The sequence below is a fragment of the Nyctibius grandis genome, chromosome 4 (genome assembly GCF_013368605.1).
Source record: "Nyctibius grandis isolate bNycGra1 chromosome 4, bNycGra1.pri, whole genome shotgun sequence".
NCBI lineage: Eukaryota > Metazoa > Chordata > Aves > Nyctibiiformes > Nyctibiidae > Nyctibius > Nyctibius grandis.
The window spans coordinates 93,455,466-93,474,976 of NC_090661.1; the positions used below are offsets into that span (position 1 = coordinate 93,455,466).

The 19,511-nt window shown below is 48.2% G+C and overlaps 1 protein-coding gene across 2 annotated transcripts in view; it reads right to left on the reverse strand.

Moving 5' to 3' along the window:
• Window positions 1-17,143, reverse strand: part of XPNPEP1 (X-prolyl aminopeptidase 1) — a 31,645-nt gene extending 14,502 nt beyond the window's left edge. Inside the window, exons 1-10 of one of the 2 annotated variants that reach the window (XM_068398443.1) lie at window positions 17,043-17,143; window positions 15,738-15,833; window positions 12,969-13,099; window positions 7,249-7,316; window positions 5,473-5,573; window positions 5,085-5,177; window positions 3,989-4,132; window positions 3,491-3,586; window positions 1,178-1,259; window positions 7-217 (exon numbers count right to left, since the gene is read on the reverse strand). In XM_068398443.1, the coding sequence (XP_068254544.1) occupies window positions 7-217; window positions 1,178-1,259; window positions 3,491-3,586; window positions 3,989-4,132; window positions 5,085-5,177; window positions 5,473-5,573; window positions 7,249-7,316; window positions 12,969-13,085 (912 nt within the window). In that variant the 5' untranslated portion in view covers window positions 13,086-13,099; window positions 15,738-15,833; window positions 17,043-17,143. Of the gene's footprint in view, window positions 1-6; window positions 218-1,177; window positions 1,260-3,490; window positions 3,587-3,988; window positions 4,133-5,084; window positions 5,178-5,472; window positions 5,574-7,248; window positions 7,317-12,968; window positions 13,100-15,737; window positions 15,834-16,986 lie in introns of both variants that reach the window. The other variant, XM_068398444.1, reaches the window with a different exon arrangement.
• Between the last annotated feature and the right edge of the window lie 2,368 nt (window positions 17,144-19,511).

Genomic DNA, 19,511 nt, shown 5'->3' on the forward strand with positions numbered 1-19,511 from the left:
ACTAACCTTGGGAATGGCCTCAGTCAGAGCATAGCTGGCTTTGTCACTGAGCCACACTTTTTCCTTGGGTGAGAGGCCTGCACCAACAGCCTGCAACTCTGCCAGGATAGATCCGTAGGGCATCACCTGGATTTTAAACTCAGGCTCCACGATGGAGTCAAGCTGTAAGTGCTCCCTCACAGCTGGGTCCATCATCCGGTTGCCATCAATGAAGAGCCTGAGAAACAAATCAGACAGAGCAGATAGGTGGGACCACATCTGACAGTGGCTGGAGTAAAGGAGGGAAGGAGAAACCATTCTGGTGACATTTCAGGGAGAAAGGAGTTCATTAATTATGCACTATACTTTGTCCTATATTGTTTTAACCACTGGCCTTTACACAGCTTAAATCCTGCTTTGAAATTAAGATGTACCAACCTGCTGAGAGGAAAGGAGCTGACAGCATTTTTGTTTGTATGACACAGTCAAAATGGCTGCATCCCATCACTGCACTTCAAGCAGGAGAGAGTAACAGAGGCCAATAATGGCCATTCTCTAATTTTTAAGGGCAACATCTGGAAATGAAAAGGCTACTGTTGTTTTAAGTACCACATTGTCCTCGCTTTCACTGAATTGGAAAGTTCAGCTCAACCTTCACATACAACCTGTGCTCCCCCAGCCAGGTTTTACCTCAGATGCATGTAGCTAACAGTTTGAAGATGCCTCTAAAAGACTTGTGCTTGCTGAGGCTCGTTATACAGGGCAGTCACAGGAAAGAAGCCTTCTGTCATAAGACAGCCCTGAAACTTTTCTACACAGTCCCTGTAGTTTTGAAGTGACTCATCAATGACATTAGAGAAAAGTTTTCCAATGTCCAGGCCAGCATTGGCTCTTACCCACATTTCACCCAGGGCTCGAGGGCCCTCTGCATTATCTCTGGGAGACAGACAGAGGGGTCAGCCACCACGCCCAAGGCCACCCAGCAAGTCAGCCGAGGTGCTGAGGAGCACAGCAGAGCCCTTGGCTGCCTCTCTAGCTCTGATCAGGGGAGGAGAGTAACTAACATTGAAGACAAAAGTGCTCAGAAAGGACATTAAAGCGCCTGAGCGTAGGCTTTTTGAAAAGACAAATGCTTTGCTAGAACAGCTCTCCCACAGAAAAATGCATCTTGGGGGACAGAAGAGGGGAATACAAGCACCTGATTGTGTTCATTCCTATGACGGCGTATGCAAAAAACACAGGATTGTACTCAACATCAGAGCCTCGGAGGTTGAAAAGCCCTGGAAAATAAGAACGCCAAGAATCACAGTCCTGGTTCATCTTTTGCAACATTAGAGAAAGCCAAAAATAATCTCAGCAAAACACAGTCAAGCAATGAGTTGTCATGGGTGCAGGCTGTGGGTCCAGCTCCCACCCAGCTGTCCCATGTCCTGCTGCTTTTCCGGCAATCCTAAGTTTTTGCCAGGAGATGGCACCAGAACTGCAGTTTAAACACTCCCATCGGGCACGGAAATTGGTGGTTAACTTCTAAAGGAGGGCTGGCTGGAAGAAAGCAGCTACAGGCAAAAAAGACAAGGACACATGTGGAGAAAAAAGTAGTGTTTGCCCTTTCTGGTCTGTGCAATGCAATAAAAGCTCACTTCTCAACAGCCAGAAGACTTCAAAGTTACAAGTTATCATTTCATTCCAATCCTTCTTTTGATACTTGAGGGAAGAGGGAGACACAATAATCAAGACTGAAATACTCTAAAAAGGTCTCTCATTTGGGTGCCTCCAACATCTCAGATTCAGACTGCACAGTCTCAGGGTTTTTTCACAAACATTTTATCCCGCACAACTTCAGGCAAAGTCACGAGGGGAAGTAGATGTTCAGCATCTCCAAACTCCTGATTTTAGGGTCAAATAAAAACCCCAGGGTATCCAATTAGCTGAAATGAGTTACTCAAGGCAATAAGGCCAGCCAGCAGGACAGCTGGGAAAAGAACCAACATGTCCTAAATCACAACTCAGCACTGTATTCATCGAACTGTGCAAATTCTGCCACAAAAGTAAAAATAGAGTTTGATTCTCCCCAGGGAAGGAGTAGGTCACTTGAAAGCAGGAAAGAGCCACAAAGAACTCTACTGCACGGGTACAAACTTCCTCGCTCAGCTGACTCCCAATGCAGTAAGGAGGCAACAGCCTCCTCTGTGGCTCTCTTTCTCTCCCCAGAAACTTGTCTGGAGTTTAATACAGTGAATTGAATTAAATAAAATTAAAGACAACTTCTTCCTGTTCCCCCTTTAGGACAGGAAATCAACCAGGCACCCAGCAATAAGCTTCTCTCATGACCTCCTCTGGTCCATCTTAAAACCCTTGATTCATAACCAAGCTTGTCTTTGCTGGAGACATTTAATCTGAAACCGCCTCAGGGTACCAATTTAACATTAATTTAATTGGAGATGCGCCTGAAAAGGTGAGACACACAATCTCTGCTCACGCAGGCCTCCCCAGGGAGGAGTCATATTCACCACTCTCAGAAGTACTTCTTTCATGAAACAAGCTCTTTGCTCAGTGTCCCAGATCCAAGAGAGGCCACAGACCTCAGCAAGCTGGCTTCTCCCAGCGCCAGAGACGTTGCGCTGGCAGTGCTGGAGCTAGCAACACACCACCTGCATTTCTACCTTTTCAGATCAGACACAGGGCACACACATTAGCAGCACTCACACCCTGCCAATGCTACTTGCCCACTGCACCAGTCTGCGCAATGATGATTTCTGCACAAAGGATACGTACACAGCACTACTAACAACAGTCCTGGGGAACCACTGCTGTTTCTGGGCATTTTCCTTTCCTATACACTGGGCTGGGAGCCAGGGTGTGGAGATCTAGTCCTCCTGGGGCCCCAAACACAGAGGGGACCCTCTAGTGTTGAAGTTTTCTGGAAATACAAGTTGCCCTGACTTACTTGTTTTTACCAAAGCATTTGCCAAACACTGGAGAGGTAGAGACTGACTTAAAAAGTCATGACAATTAGGACGATTACTGTGAGTGCCGTGTACCCCACCCTTGCCTTATGTATACAAAGCCACATGTTGCATTGCTTTGTTTATAGCCCAGCCTCCATAGCAGAAAACAGTCTCCATCTTCCCATAGGGTGAGGCACCATCAGGACATTTTACAGCCAGAAAATGTCACAAGTCTTTTTTTTCCGCTTTCAGACTGCCTCAGGCTTTGTATATAACCTTCCTTTCCCTTTGCCTGGGCTGTTTTTCAAAGGACATGACTTGCTGTGTTTCCTGGGCCAAAAATGTAGTCAGGAGCTGCATTAGTGTAATAAGGCACTGTGCAGAAATACAGGCTCACTGTTTGTAACCTGTTACCGCCAGGGCACTTGATACAAGTTAATTGACCTGCAACAAACATGTTGGCTGTCATAAGCATCTCTCACCCTGGCAGGGTTCTTCCTTTCCAAGGCAGGAAGGACATTTATTTTGTAGGAAGAACTGAGAAGGAAGATGCAAAGACTTACATGCTACTTCATCCAAGGCCGTTACCACAAACCACAGGACTTTCCTCTCAGCCATTTTTGAGCGGAGGGCTATAATTTTGTCTCTCCAGCTGACCCCTGCAAAACACAGTATGAAAAGCTACAGCCACCAATTTTACTGGGGGTGGTGATGTAAACACAGAGCAACGTAAACACAGAGCAACGCATTGGATTTTGGAGGTACCCAAAACACAGTGTTTGGCTCGTGCTCCTCACTCCTTTCTAATAACCGATATGAACTACCTCAAACAAGCTGTCCTCCAGACATCCATGGATTTGTTTTGAAGTTATCTAGCAAATGGTTACTTGAAGTTTTGAGGACAAAGGGGTCATTAACTGAGGTCCGATCACCTTCTTGACCTATTCATAGTGGATCATATTGCGCTGCAGTAGTGTTTTTCGCACTACTTTGTAAAAGGAAAGCAAAGGGGGATAGGGCAATAGAAACAGAACCTGTCTATTGAGAGTTAAGCTTCTCACCTGTGTAACTCAGGTCGAGCGTGATGAGAGGCTTGCAGGGGCGCTGAGGACAGTCTGTCCAGATTGTATCAATCAGGTTTTCTTTGACAGGCACAAGGTCGTGGCCAGAACTTCTCAAGGCTTTGGACATCCTCTTCCACTGGTCTGCCAAACGGAAAAGAGTCAAGAGTGATGGTTTTAAAGAACACACACCGGTTGAACAACAGCCCTGTTCACAGTGGGCAAACTCAAGAATCTAAGTCTCCTCCTTTCCTTCCAGTCTCTCCTTCTTCCCATTCCCTTAAAAAACAAAGCAAAAGCTATTGCAATTACAGTTCCACAAATGCAGCCACTACAGCCAGCAGCAGCTACAGAACCTCGCAGCCCTGGAGCCTCATGCTTGAACTGAAGAAGAACTGCTCCAGGTGGGAGGCAGAAGTCACTGGAAGAAGCCACCCAGAGGCTGCCATAAGGGTGTCCTCTATCCCAGGGCAGAACCATGCTAGATCTAAGCTAGACAAGAGATGAGATAGGCTTCCACACAGCCATAAGACTGATCCTTAGCCCATCTGAATCAAGAAAATGTCTCCCATTGCCTCCAGTGACCTTTGGATTGGGCCCCATGTTCTGAAGCATGAGTAGATGGATACTCATTCATCCAATATAAATGATACCCTCTCCAGGACTGTGCTATCTACATGGAGAGCTGTAGAGATGCCAAGACCACCAAGCATGAGTAGCAGTGTAAGTTTTGCCTGGGTGTTCTGGGTCACATGCTGGCCAAGGCATTCAGCAACTTTGTACTAAAGTGCCCATGACAAGCCACAGCACAGACAAAAGGAGGTGGATCAGGACTCTGCTTTTCAGGTAAAGTCACAGCAAGCCCAGAGAACAGTTCTCATCCCCTGTGTTTTGGAATCAATGCACTGCTGTAGAGCTCTTTTGATACATGCCTAAAACCAAAATCCAACCTGTTTTGCATAACCGTTTAACCCACCACCCCATCTGGGCTGAAATAATTGTTAGCTGCATACCAACACACAACAGCTTAGCCAGAGAAGCAAGGAAGCAAGATCTAGCTGCCCAACCCAGAGTTATAAAATAAAGTAAAACCAACCTGCCGGAATAATGAAAGGATCCACTCCCACCTTCGAGCCTTCTGGGAGGACACTCACAAGCCAATCCTCCTGAGTTGGTGTATCTTTCAGACCTCCATGGATTTAAAAAAAAAAAGAAAAAAAAAGGTTCAAAGAAGTCATATTGAGGCGTTCCCACACTACCCAGAAAGTCCAAGCTAATGCATCAGATGCATCTACTAATGAATGTCTAGACCCAAGAAGAGTCACAGGACACTAATGCAGGAGCAGCAGCGTATCCAAGATGTCCCTAAGCCCCTGCATAATGGGGTATCCCTACAGCCCAAGCTGTAACATGTGCAAAGTGACCAAATAGCCTGTGATTGTTCTCTGTTTATCAGTGAAGCAGTGTCCCAGCCTCCTGCGTACCCATTTTCATGAGCGTCCAGTTGTTATCCATTTGATGTGCAGCTTGCAGGAAATAGCGTCCATCTGTCCACATGGCTGCATGCTGTTCAGTTACTATGGCAGTACCTAGGCAGCAAGGCAGAAAGATGAGGCGATTTAGAGGTAGGCAGCTACCATGCAGAGACACAGACAGCAGGAGGAATGTTTGAAATGCACCCCAATTCCCCAAAAGGCAGCTCTGCTCACTGTTCAAAAGTTAGTCCAGTTTCAGTGGAGATATTCACTGTTTCCCCTACACTATGACCTTCCAAATCCTATCAGAGACAGTACGCACAACAATGCATCTTAATGAATTGCCTCAGATGAATTCAACTCAAGCATATCTCAGCCAGTCAGTGGAACTGGGTAAACAGGGCTTTCCAAACCTTCTGTAACAGAGACTATGGTCTCCACTTGGCTGTTGTCACAGTAACACAGACTGTACATCCCCAGACTCCATCCCACCTTCTTATGGGGAGGAAGCCTGGGCTCTGGCCATCCACAAGGAACAGCTGCTACTGGGCTAGCAGACATGGGTGTCACTCTCAGTTGTCAGCTGCACCCCCTTCCCAAATGTTACAGCTCTAGCAGAGATGGCTGAACAGGAAATATGAACATAAACTTCTGCTGGTTTCAGTGTCTGTCCCATTCCACTGACTCCAGATGGAGGGATGCAAGCAGACAGCTGAGGGGCAGTGACATCTCAGCAAGGCACTCTAGCTGCCTTGCCCTTGGCAATTCAAAAAAAAAGAAACAAAACCAAGGCACAAATAGAAACTGATTCCAAGTCTTGAGTCTCTGCATCTTGACCGTACTCTCTGTCACTAGAAACTGAAGCCCAGATTAGCAGAGCAGAGTTTCCAAATACGAATTCATTGTCTTCCACCAAACTCCCCCAACATAAACCCCACTTTAAGCTGTTTCAGCCTGAAAAAATGAAGCAAGAAACAAAAGGTGAGCCCCTGTGTGAAACCTCACTGATTCGTCAAGTGCTAGGCTGGGAACACAGACCTTCCAAGTACGTAACAAGGGCCCAAATGTTATCCATTAACAGCAGCCCGCAGCCCTGGATTTACCACCTTCCACATGAGGTCCCAGAGTAGTTCAGAGGAACTGATGAATGGACCCTCCAAACACACAGGTAGCAGTATTTATTAAACCAATTTACAACTTGGGGGAGAAAGACCTCAATAGACTAAAATGACTTTCCAACAATCACACAGCAGAGTAAATTGCAGAGCTCAGGGTACAGCCAGGGTAAAAACTAGGTCTCTAGAAATACAGACCTATCCTACAGCCAAGAAAACATCCTGTCTCGGCAAGATAAGCAAACTTTTCCACAGCGTTCAGTTTCCAAATGCAGCGTTTCTGGCCCTGGCTCTGTTTAAACAGAAGGGCTAGCTAAAGTCCATCTACTATTCACTCAGTCCAAACGGGCAATGTAAAAATCTGTTCATACTGGCTGCACATCAAAAGAAACGACCATAGGTTACAAACACCACATTAAAGAGTTAACAGGATTTTACTTTACGAGAGGTTCATTCAGGGGTCAAACATTTTCTGAAAACTTGTTATTGCGCTGATATTACATAATTCCAGCAGGCAGCCAAGACATAATTCTGCAGATGCTGAAATGGGAAGAAAACAGTTCAAACAAGCTGGATAAGTTTCCTTTTCCATTCTGCCTCTATGCCATGAATGAGACTATTTCTTTACAGGGGAATTAGGTACATTAGCAAGAACCCAAGTTCTGGAAAGGTACCTGCAGAGCCATCAAATCCAGAGATGAACGCCCGTCTGCAATCACAGGGTGCAATGTACTCGCTCTAGAAAACAAGAGAGACAGCAATTATTTATAGCAGCAGGGAAAAAAAAAAATCAGCTGATGACAAATACTTTGATAAGCTTTTTCTCCTAAAGGATGCCACAGAGAGAAAGAAATGAGTTAAAAAATCCTGGGCTCCACTCCACTGGAACATTTAATCATCTGTGATTATATTGTATTTATGTCCAACTGCTTTTTTGGTTTTTTTTAAGCTGCAGCACTTTTCTCCCACAAACGTCTGTAAACACTGAAGTGCTTCAGAGTTTGCAGATGTTTATTTCACACTCAGCCTCCCCTCTGGGCAACAAACAAATGCGGCCTTTGAAGCTGCAATATGAAAAGAAGAGAAACCAGAAGCACCCCTTGATCTTGGAGACCAGAGTAATCAGTGCATAAAATCTGTAGAATTTCACTATCTCCAGTGAAGTCCCCTCGATGGCATTTATAAGAATTACTTTCAGACTTTCTTTTCCACAACAATGACATTGAAAGAAAATCACCAAGGTGGTAAAACTGTAAAAACTTTAGCCCTTAGGACCTTCCTTAATTAGATGCTGATCCTCTCACTTCTTCCTCACCTACTCAAAACCCAACTACACCAGAAACCACCAGACTACGGTTTGGTGGGTAAGAGGGAATCAAAGACTACTAGTTCATCCTGTGCTTGTGGACACATCTGTTGGCAGCATTACAAAAGAGCCTGAGAATGCACAGATATGTGACATCCACAGAAGCTGCCAAAATTAGAAGAACACTGTACCTTGAAATGGCCCACACACTATTTTTATGGGATCCCATTCTGGCAAGTTTGGAGGTCAGAACTGCTGAGTAGGCCTGTTAATTAACTAGCACAACTCAGCAAATCAGCTTAATCCAGGCTGACAGCACCAATGTTTGAGCTGCAAAACCCCTGGATTTGTACCTTACAAATGATCTGAAACCAAAGTCTGTTCCTCTGCCCATAAAGTTTCTCTGCACCCAGCTGCGCTGTGGCAAAAGAAACACTTTGGGGACCAAGTTGAGAAATCACAGCCCGATTCTCAGGTGGTTTATTTCCTAGTGTGATAGATACCGCATTTACCTGTCTCTGGCCAGGGCGATTTTAAAACCACCTGATTGTCAGAAAATACTCCCTTCAAATCTGTTACTCTTCACTGTTCTAAACAAGGCAGATGGTTCAGAGGACAGGAGTGAGTGAGAAGCACAAATCGCAGCACCTGGGACCAACACTTTATTTCTGCTCCCAATCACCCCACGGTCAAAACCCCTCCAGAACAGCTATGTCTCTGCCCTCCCGGGAGGCGCCCTAGGCAGCAGTTACCAACCATTCACCACTAACATTTTGAAACTGAGCCTTCAGACAACAAATCCATGGCCCAAAAGAGGATCTGTCTGAGTAACTTTTGCTCCTGGTTGCCAGGGAAGGTCCCTGGGACATGCTCCCAAGAAATCCTCTATTTTACACAACCACTAATGGAAGTTGGCAGAAACAGGTGGGTATAGAGACCACAGGTGCTCTCATCTCTGAGCCACTCCAGTTCCCCATGCCTCTTCCTGTTCAGCCCCATGGGCACCACAGGGCTGTGATATATGCTCAGCAGCTGTGGGGAGGAGAGGGGTCAGGATACCCACCTCGGGAAGGGATGATTGTCCTCTACACACCTCTAGCTGATGGGGTGGATCTGCCTCAGCCCACCACAGCAGCACCATCACCACTAATGCCTTTTAAAATAACAACGGAGGCATCAGGAGATAAAGTGGGCAAAGTTGTTCTGGGAACAGAATCAAGCGCCTGTTTCCCCAGCTGCCTGTCTCAGCAGCAGGACAGAACATGCAAGGCAGAGCGATGCTGGACCTGAGGAGGATTCCCCATTTCAACATTTCCTAGCAACTATTCAGCCTGTTGACTGCTACAACTCCCCCTCACCTACACTTTTCAGCTCAAAGCTGGGACACCATCTCCCAGGTACCGACACCTAAAGGGGATGCTGGAATTTCCCATTGTGGATCTTATCACTAAGTACATCTCAAATCAGATCAGTGATTTCTCTTTCCTTTCTCTTGAACAATGCAGCAGAGACTACAGGCTGGTTTGCTTGTGCAGACGAGCAATCTCACATTCATAGGAAGGGTTAACACTGAGCTAGCTGCAGTAACAGCACAGAACAGTAAAATGGATTAAAACAATTTAAAAAAAAAAATCTAAATGGTAAAAAAGAAGTCTATCAGTTTTATATCTGGTAAAAGCTGACCTAAACTAACAAAGGCCTTGACTGTGTAGGAAATACCTCATGCTGTCCCATTCACAGACAAATCAAGGGAATGTTTTAAGAGTTTACAATGAGGCAGATGGGCTTCAAAAGGGACTATGAGGGATGTGGAGGGGAAGATGGCTCATTCATCTGTCAGTCTGAATTCTTGCACACCCACCTGTTCTCTTCCATGCAGCAACCCCCACTGTGCGAAGATGAGCCTGTGTTTTGCACAAGCTAAAATTACAAGGGGAACACCTGCGTACGCCACACAAAGTATAGGCCACAGCACAGTATTTCCCTGGGGCTTGTCTTACTGCTCCGATGGCCTTCAACCTGGCCCTCCTCAGGCCTTTCACGTCTGCTTTCTACCACACCTGTCAGTCCTTGACATGTAGACAAAACTGTGGGCTGCATCACAGAAACCATCAGCTAAGCCAAGAAGAACCCCAAAAAATCAGTGGTGCTTATCACCAAAGCCTGCATGGTTGGGCCATTAACATGTTAAAGCTTATTCTATCCTAATTTCAACCAAGATCAGCAATGAAAAGTGCAGCTCGCTGCCCTTAGAGCTACAACACTGATGCCATTAAAGAACAAACACTGCTGTGTACTTGGAGGGAGGTCGGTATCCACTGCCAAAAACCTAACTGCATTGGTAAGATCTGGAACAGGTCAGTGCAACCTGTGCACAAGACGTCTCTTGCTTTATAACTCTGCTAATTCCTCGGCTCAGAACAAGTGTGTGTCAGAGGAGCCAGCCCTGAGCAGAAGACAGCATCTCTGCCAACCCAAACATGGGGCCCTGAGCTGGGCAGGCGCTTCCTTGATGTGGAAGACCAGCCAGATCTGACCAAATTTGTTTTCACTGAGTCAAGGCCTGGGGGTAGAAGCCAGCCCCAGTTAAGCTGTGACTGGCTCCAAACCCAAGCTCTAATCCAAACATCATTCCCTCCCATTAAGAAGAAAGCTCCTCCGATCTTTGAATATTCTCATATGGGCAAACTCCAGATTCGATGTAAACTGGGTGACTCAACATAAAAATGGATCCTGCATTTACCACTGCAACACTCCAAAAACTCAGACAAAGATTAGGTGCCTCATTCCTAAAAGCATGGCATTTCACCCCTTCATGATCCTTTGACACCTCCAGCCACATGATCCACCCAGCACTCATCAAAGGAAGCGGAGCACTTTGTATGGACTTCAGCCCACTTTTGGCTGTGACTGCCCTCCTTTCTCACCAGCCTTTGGACCACCCAACTCCCCAAGGAAACAGTCTGCTTCTTCTGACTTCTTATCACCAGCATCAAGTTTCAAAAATCAAAGCAGCCAACATTCAGGGCTGGCTGCAAGAGCCACAAATCCAAGGTATTAGCAGCATTAGTTAAGCCAGAGTCAGAGCCAGTTGTGTTTGAGAAGTTCTGCAAGTCTTTCAGCGTCTCACACAACTAAGCAAGGAAAGCAAAGGATACTACAGGTGGCAAGCCTGCTGGCAGAACTATAACCCAAGCCTTCTAGCCTTGGCAGGAAAACCAAAATTAAAAGCATAACAGAGCTCAAAGCTCAAACATTCCCCATGTTACAAAAAGAAATTAGTCAGCAAGTTGCAGCATCAGGGTGTATCAGCATCAGTCCAATCCAGGGGCTCCTTTGCGAGCTAAAAGGGAATAAAGCTTCCCCCAATCTAAACCCTGTGTCAACACCACAGGAGGGAAAGCCCTCTTTGTTGACAAGTTCTCTGATGTGGATCCCAGGACAGCCTCAGGAACAGCTGAGAGAGGCAAGGACAGCAGTAAGTAGCTTGGGCTGTGGGAAGGAAATGGCTCAAGCCACCAAAAGCTTGGGTATCATTAAACCGCAGTCTTCTGAGTCACGGAGGGAGCTGCCTAAGAGCAAAACCTGACTGCAAGGCTGTAAGGTTCTTATTTGTGTACAGGAAACAAACCCTTGCTTGGAACATGGGGAAGCGGCAAATCTCAGCTCATCACAATTTACCTCGAATCAGTAAGCCTATTCTGGGATCAACAGGCTTCTGCCAATGCCTAAAATTGCACCAATTCCCAAACCTCACAGACAAAATCCTGCACTAGTTAGTCAGGAGGCGCCAGAATCAGCAGCTTTTAGTAATCATTTCCATTCAGATAGATTCGCTCTGTAGAGAAACCTGACCAACTTGCCCGGCAGGAAATAGCAACATGGGGTTCTCTGCTTAACTGCACTCTGTCAAGGAAAAGAAAGCAACAGAAAAACCCAGAAGTCCTGAGGGTCACATTCTTCAACTCACATGACAGCATTTAATGTCTAGTGAAATGAAACCAGAGTTATATATGGACAGAGGCAGCTTGAGGCAGGAATGCAGCAGACAATAGCAGCTGCAGAAAACGCCTTCCCTCTACCTGCCTAAGTTTGGATCTCCTAAGAGGAAACATGATGCTGCACATACAGTCTCAGGGCACAGGCAAGTCTGGACCCAGCTCACTCCAGTGCCAGGTCAAGGGCAAAGGTTCCGATTCAGTTGCATTTTGCTCTCATGCACCCTGGGGTAAAAGGGAGCTTTGGGTGTGAGCCAGGAAAGCTTCATGTCTTTTGTTTCCTGAAAATGGCTGAGGAGGAAAAAAACCCTTGGCAGTTCTTGGGTCTCCTAACAGAGTGAACAGAAGAGTGAACCTAGCATGTGAGCAGGCAAGGGAGGTAAAAGGCACTTCAGCAACTTAAAATTAATGTCACAGACTACAAAAATCTTAACGGTGGAAGCAGCACACAACAGAGTTACTGCCACAGGTTACCACCCTAGGCCCAGACTTCCCTCCTGGCTTTAGTGCACGGAACAAGCTGATGCACAGCAGCATCAAAAGGGAAGTGTCATTGTGGCCTGTTCCTTCCCTGCCTCTCCAAAGGCCCCTCTGCATGGGATATGAAGGGCTTTAGCATAAGGCAGCAAATTCCAGCAAGAACTGGATCGAGCAAAGGGAAAGCTCTGCAACTAATCCTTCACCACCTCGCTTAAGAGTATGTGTTGATCAGGAGGTACTAATGGGGAAACTAAAGCCCAGATAATGCCTTTTCCTCCCCCAGTAAATCCATTCTTCCCAACAGCCAGGATGGGGACAGCAAGTACCCTGGCAACCTCCCTTTTTTGCAGTGTGGGCTCTGTGGAGACAATCTCATGAGAAGCTGCTGGTGGAACATCCCCGTTGATTTGTTACAAGAACATAAAAACCTCAGTCTCCTGAATAGACTCCAGAAACTTTTTCCAACATGATGTTTCTCAGGTTACCCAGGCTTTTATGCTAGAACCATTAAAGCGAGTGAATGACGGATGATTTTAGTTATCCCTGGCTTTTATTTTTTTGCAGAGAAGGAAAGTGCAATCATTCCCATAATCCATCCATCCATACCTGGTGGGCATCTCCAGAGGGCACTATGTAGGCTTGGACAGGCTCCTCAACATACTTAGGACTCTTCATCACCTGCCGCAGTTTCTTCAGCAGCTCTGTTGTAATTTTTGGACTCATCTTCCCACCTGCAACTAAAACAAGGCACAAAACTTCAGAGCTTCTCCAGCCATCCTGGGCCACTCATGTGCACAGGCTGGAGGCTGTCACCACTGGAAACTCCCCTTGAGGACAACTGTGCCATCATCCCTCTCAGTCCAGAATTTTTCCTGTCTTGTCACTTCACTCATGTTCCTTGAGAATGAGGCCAGAGAGCCAAAGCTGGTCTATCCTATAAAGGCCCCTTCCCACCTGGTGAAGGACTAGCATGCCTAGTCCTGATACACGTGAGCTTAACACACTTGCCAACCCTTCTTGCATGTGGACAGCACCAGGAACCAGAGCACCTCAGACATGCCCTGTGACAGCCAGGAAAGGCCTTGGCATGGTACGTTGACATCTGAACGTACCCACAGATCAGAAGTAACCGACCCGTCATGTGCACAGAGCGAAACTTTCAGTCTTTTCACTCTGGGGGCAGAGATACTGTGGCTTATATGCCACAGGAGCACAGGCTGCTGGGAGAGCAACCCATGCATATCAGGAACTCAGAAATGGACCAGTTAAGAATGAAATTTTTAGAAGTTTCACTATAGCCCAGGGTTTCATAGTGGATTGGTGACTGGATTAACTCAGGCAAAAGAAATCTGCTCCCAATGTTAATTCACCTAGCAAGAACACAACTGTAACCGGAGGAACAGCCCGCTGAGCTCTCACAAGTGACTGCCAGGGGACAACTAGGAAGGCTTAAAGGAACCTTCTCTAAAGACCTTTGGCAGATGCTCTGCAGATCTCAGCTGGTGTCAGGCAGGCAGGGGTGGTGCACAGGCTGGATGGAAGACAGATCAGAGGGGAAAACAAGGGCACGGGCCAATCACCCTCCTTTGCTGTGGATTTGCAATGGATGTATCTTTGGCATTGCAGTGAACACCAGCCTCTCAATTTGCTACCCAGAAACCGTCGATAGCCAGGGCCCACTGTGAGCACCACGCACAGTGATGCATCAGGCCATGCTGCTATGCTGGCGCGAGTGAAGGCTGCAGTGGAAGACACCAGCTGACTGCAGAGAACGTTCAAGCTGTGGGGGAGGCCTGGTCTGAAAGTCTATGAAAATCAAGTAACCTGAACCTCTTCAGAGGTTCTCTCCATCTCTTCTTCACTCACATCTCCAAAGGGTGCCCCCTTTCCAGTTCTCTACCCATTCCTTTCACATTTTTAAGAACGTGCTGGGATCTTACAACTTTAATGCTGTCACTTTCCCGGGCAAGATGGGTAGGCTCTGTGCTGCTTGAATGCTGTGCATGCAGGGTTTTATTCTGATCAGTTCATTTCACAGCTCATTTCACAGCCATGTCCACAAACAGATCATAGATGAAAGAAGCAAACAGCATGCAAGTCTCAAACGTTTTTTGCTTATCCAGGCACTTTATTTACACTACCAGGAGCCCCAGGTGACATTATGGTCTCATGCCAAAACACAGTAAGGCACAGTCCCTGCCCTGTGACGTTTGCCATCTAAATGGGAAGACAGAAAAGCTGCCTCCATTTCACAAGCCACAGGAAGACATGATTTGAGCAAGGTCACGCTGCAGCTCCGTGACCAAGTCAGGAACTGAACCCAGATCTGATGCATTCAGGTGTAAAAATCTCAACTCAAGACCATCTTTCACACGTCCCATCACAGGAAGTTTAGAGCACACCAGACTTGCGTGTGAATGACTGCCCACAGGTACACTGTGTTCTAAAACCCAGACCACAAGAAGCAAATCAAACTTAAAAGGCACGGTACACTAAATCCTCAAATTGGTATCTTGACTCCAGTGCATTCACTGGGATTATATTACTCCTCAGATTTACTTCCAGGACAAATTTCATCGTTTTATACAGTGTTTGCAAGCTACACTGAACTTTATTATACTATGATTGTTTCTGTCTGTCCTCTGTAACAACCTGCTGTAACATTCTATAACATTGCTGCTGATTTATGTTCAGAGGACAAACACGAAGGAGAGAGAGCAACAATGTAGCAACTAGCCAGCAGAAAAGAACCTCTTTCTACAAACTCATAAGAACACAGCTTCCTTTCTTGACCTGTGCTTTGTCTCCAGGGGACTGCAAGTCTCACTTAAACGGGCAAGAAATGACAAGGCTTTGCCTTTTAATAAAGCTCCTTGCTGACAAGACACAGTTTTTTTAGCAAGCAAGAGATTCTCTCAAGGACAAAAAAAAAAATCATTTAAAAAGTACTCTCACTGTTGAAACATTTGCTTGCAATATTAAAAACATAACTAAGCTAGATTAGCAACAAAACCCATATTAAGGAGGACATCTATTTTAGATAACCCCTACAGGATAAGAAATCACTTTTAAAAAATCCTCCGCAAACTTTCCAATAAAATTGTCTTCAATTTCCAGAGAAAGAGAAGCTATTTTCTCCCTGATCTTTGGTAGTCATTTACTCTGGTCCCTCTATAATTTTTAACAGGTGACCTTTCCTTTCTTGGCCATAATTATGAGCCTCCACAAAGTTAAAACAGCTTCTCCATCATTATTTAATCACTCCAGTGATTAAAACCAAACACAGCTGAAACAAAAGTAGCGGATTTAGCAGTACAAGAAACAGTCCCATTCCCTGCCCTAACTTTTTTCAAAGGTATCAGACTGCTGTGTTACCTGCCTCTGTAGTTCCCCACGTGTGGACGCCTCTTGCCTCTGCTCACACAAAATACCATTCAGCTCTTCGTTTAGCCTTCATAAGCTCCACTGTGCCTGAGAAAGCAAAGGGCAAAATTGAAACGGCTGATAAACTTTGCCCCCCATAAAACATTCTCATCCCCCAGAAAAGAGCTGAAAATGCATTAACACTACGTTCCACTGGCAAGATTAGAGATGCACTGAGGGTGAACCATGGGGGAGCAGGGAACGTCAAGGGCCAGGCATTTGCTTGTCAATACTTATGATTAAATCTTGCAAGCCTGTGCTTTTTTACACCAATTTGTTTTCGCAATCATTCTGTCAGAGAATGATTTTACAGATGGGGAAACTAAGGCAGAGTAGAAGTAACATGCCAAGTATCACTGCAGCATGATGGCAGCCAGAGCTGGATCCCAAGATCTGTCGCTGTCTAGACATATATCATCTACACGCCACTCAGACCACAGGAGTCGGTTCTCCAAGAGCCCGGGCCAGATCCTGCCTGGAAAGCATTTCCATCAGACACACGGGGCAGACCGCAACCAAGAAAACGCTGCCGGAGGAACCAGACACCTCTTCCTACCTCCTACACGCACACAGAGTGATGGGCTGCTGCAACCCCAGGTGCCAGCGATGGCAAGAGCTGGGGACAGCAGGCCCACTGCATCAGGGTGTGCATCAGTGCCATGGTGGAGAAGGGAGGGGGGGGGCAGGAAGCCAGGCTGCACCTGGGTCTGCCTGTGGCTGCTGTGTTAGACACACTGTTAAACACTCTGAATGTTTATGTCCTGTTTGCTTCAGATACACTCATCCTTGTGATAATTCCTCTTCATTTTCTCTTGTACGAACAAACTTGTTCAAAACAAGCGTGGAAGCTTGCACTGTCATGAACCAGCAACACCACCTCAAAACCAGGCCTCTCTGGCCTGGCCACACGCAGGGCAGCCCAGGCACTCGCAGCCGTGCACTGAGGCACAAACCCCCCTGCTCGCCCCCCAGTACCCGCCTGCACCCCAAGCTCACCGAAACCCCCAGCCCAGCCTGCCTCCCTGAGGCTGGGGGTTTCGGTGAGTGTCACGCAGGGCTCTCAGGGCCACTTGGGCCTGGACACCCCGACCGGGCCCGGCTGACAAGGCCCGGATACCCAGCCAGCGCCCGGCTGACCGGGCCGGCGGGGGAGGCCGTGCCTAGGCCCCCGCGGCCGCGCCCCCACGCCCGCTTCACGTACTCTGCCATTAACGCTGCAGCACCCACCGGGCCTGCCCCCGCCCCGCCGCTCCTCACCTGCCGCCGGCCCGCCCGCCGTCCGCCGCCGCGACGTCAGCGCCCACGTCGGCCGCCGCGGCCACCCTCCCGCTGACGTCGCGGCGGACGTCACGAGGGAGCCGGCGGCGCGTGGAGCGGGACCGCCCGCCGAGCCCCTGCCCGGTAACGGGCACGGCTGAGCCCTCCGGGGAGGCCGCCCCCGCCCCGGCCCGGTGCTCGTCCTTCGGGCCGCCTCCCGCGGGGGCGGCGGGGCAGGCGGCCGGTGTGAGACCCAGGGGCAGGCCGAGGGCGTTGCAACCGCCGGGAAGCGTCGGCCTTTGGCGGCTGCCGGTGCATCCCCGAGCGGGGAAACCGGAGCGGATCGCCTGGCAGCGCCTCGGGGCCTGTCCCCCCAGCCTGGGCCTGCGCCCGCCGCTCTGAGCCGTTTCGCTCTTAAACTTCCAGAAATAGTGTCCCGGGGCGGGGGCTGGCGGCCTCCCGGGGAAGGTGCCTGGCTCCCCGCCCGCCTCGCCCCGGGCCGCTCGGCCGGCCTCGGGGGCCGCTGGTGCTTCAGAGCAGCCTGGGGCCGGGGGAGAAGGGGCCCGGGCAGGGCCGGAGATGCTGGGGGCTCACAGCTCCCCCGCACTGAACCGATGGGCTTTAGGAACCCCACAGCTTTATTTCTGGTGCTGAGTGCAGCTCCAGGAAAATGTCAGCATCCCGTTACTTTGCTCAAAGCCTCAGCAGAAAAGGTACCATCCACTTTTCAAAATAAATTACTGTCAGTTTTCTGCTTCGAAGGAAGCAGGGTGGTATTTGTGACACCAGTCAGTGCAACTGTTGTAAGATCTGGCCATTTGCCATGCGTGCGGCCTAACGGAAAATCCACCACTTTCCTCTGCCCCCTGCGGTTTTTTACAGGTGGGCTATTAAGTCAAGCCTATTGACAAAAGCAGGAGGCTGTTACAGAAATGCAGAAATAAGAAGATCACCACCAAGAGAGGCTACAAAAACAGCTGCTTTGTAACTGTGTCCAGGCTGGAAGGGTTTGCCTGCAGCAGTAGGTACCCTGGGGACCCTCTGGCCCCCATTCTGTGACAATGCTACAGCCACCCCTCTCCCATGGGGTCCATCACTGCACTCAGTGTAGCCGTGACACTGCAGAGGATGAAGAGGAGGAAGGTGTGCTCAGTGGGACCCATGCTAGTTCAGGGCCTCCCACGTGTCCTGGGGACTCTGTAGGAGAGGAGATGCTCAGCTGGCTACACAGTACTCGGGACCGGGCCCTTAAAGATGCACAGGCTGGGCACTACACCTGGCATCTCACTGGTAAAGCAGCCTGTGTGGGTACGCAGACAGCTCATGAAACCAGTCCTTGGGCTTCAGTCTGTATGCATTTTTCCAGAGGAGAAAAAGTGCAGCCAGCAGCTGCTCTGTCCTTCCTCCTTCCTCTCCCTCATTCCACACCAGTGCTGTAGCCTGCAGAGCTTTACCCACAAACCAGCCAAATATTTGCTGCTGCATCTAGCGAGCCAACATGAGCCAGGCTGTTACTAAACCACCTGGGTCTCCCTGACTATTCATGTATTTCCACGGGAAGAATGAAGCAAAAACAGGATGAGAGCAATGTAGACTAATTCAGGGGAGAAGAGGCTTTTGGAGGTCTCTAGTCCAAGCCCCTGCTGAAAGCAAGGCCAGCTTCAAAGCTAGAGCAGGTTGCTTAGGGACTGTCCTGCTGGGCTTTGAGTATCTCCAAGAAAGGAGAAGCACAGCCTCCCTGGGCAGCCCGTGCTGGTGCTGCCCACCCTGGAACAAAAGGTTTATTCCTGATATCCAAGCAGAATTTCCTCGTTGCAGCTTGCCCCTTGCCCTTTCGCTGTGCACATCTGGAAAGGGTCTGGCTCCCTCTTCTCTCTGACTGTTCTCCAAGCTGAGCAATTCCAGATCCCCTGCAGCCCCAAATCCTGCAGCCAGCCCTGGTTAGCAACTGCTGCCCTCTGCGGCTCTCTCCACATTATGAAGCTTTGTCTCCTACATCTCTGGAGTAAAATCTAGGGCATAATGCAGCACAGCAAAACTTGTAATCCAACAGAAGAGAATAAAAGGTCTGTCCTGCAACCAGCATCCTGGCATTGGGAAGGGTCATTGGATGGAGCTGGGGCTGCAGGCTGTCCCTAAAAGGGATGGGAGAGAGGGGAGGAGGAAGCTAGTGACCACAACTGTTATAGCAGGAAGAGTTTTCTTTCCTCATTGATCTCCTTCGGTGAAGCTAATTGCTGTTTCCCAATTATTGTCACCCCATCTTCCAGCCCTGCCCACAAGGGACTTGTACAATCCTGGCAGTCTGGGCTGGAAAGGCCCATTTAGATCATCACATCAGTGTCTCCCTCAGGGTAAACTACAGCCGTGTTTTGCATTTGTGTTACAGACCATGTTATGCTCACCCTGCAGAATATTTGCTGAGAAGATTCATTTCTTGGAAACCGGCCAGAATCCAGCGATGCTCAT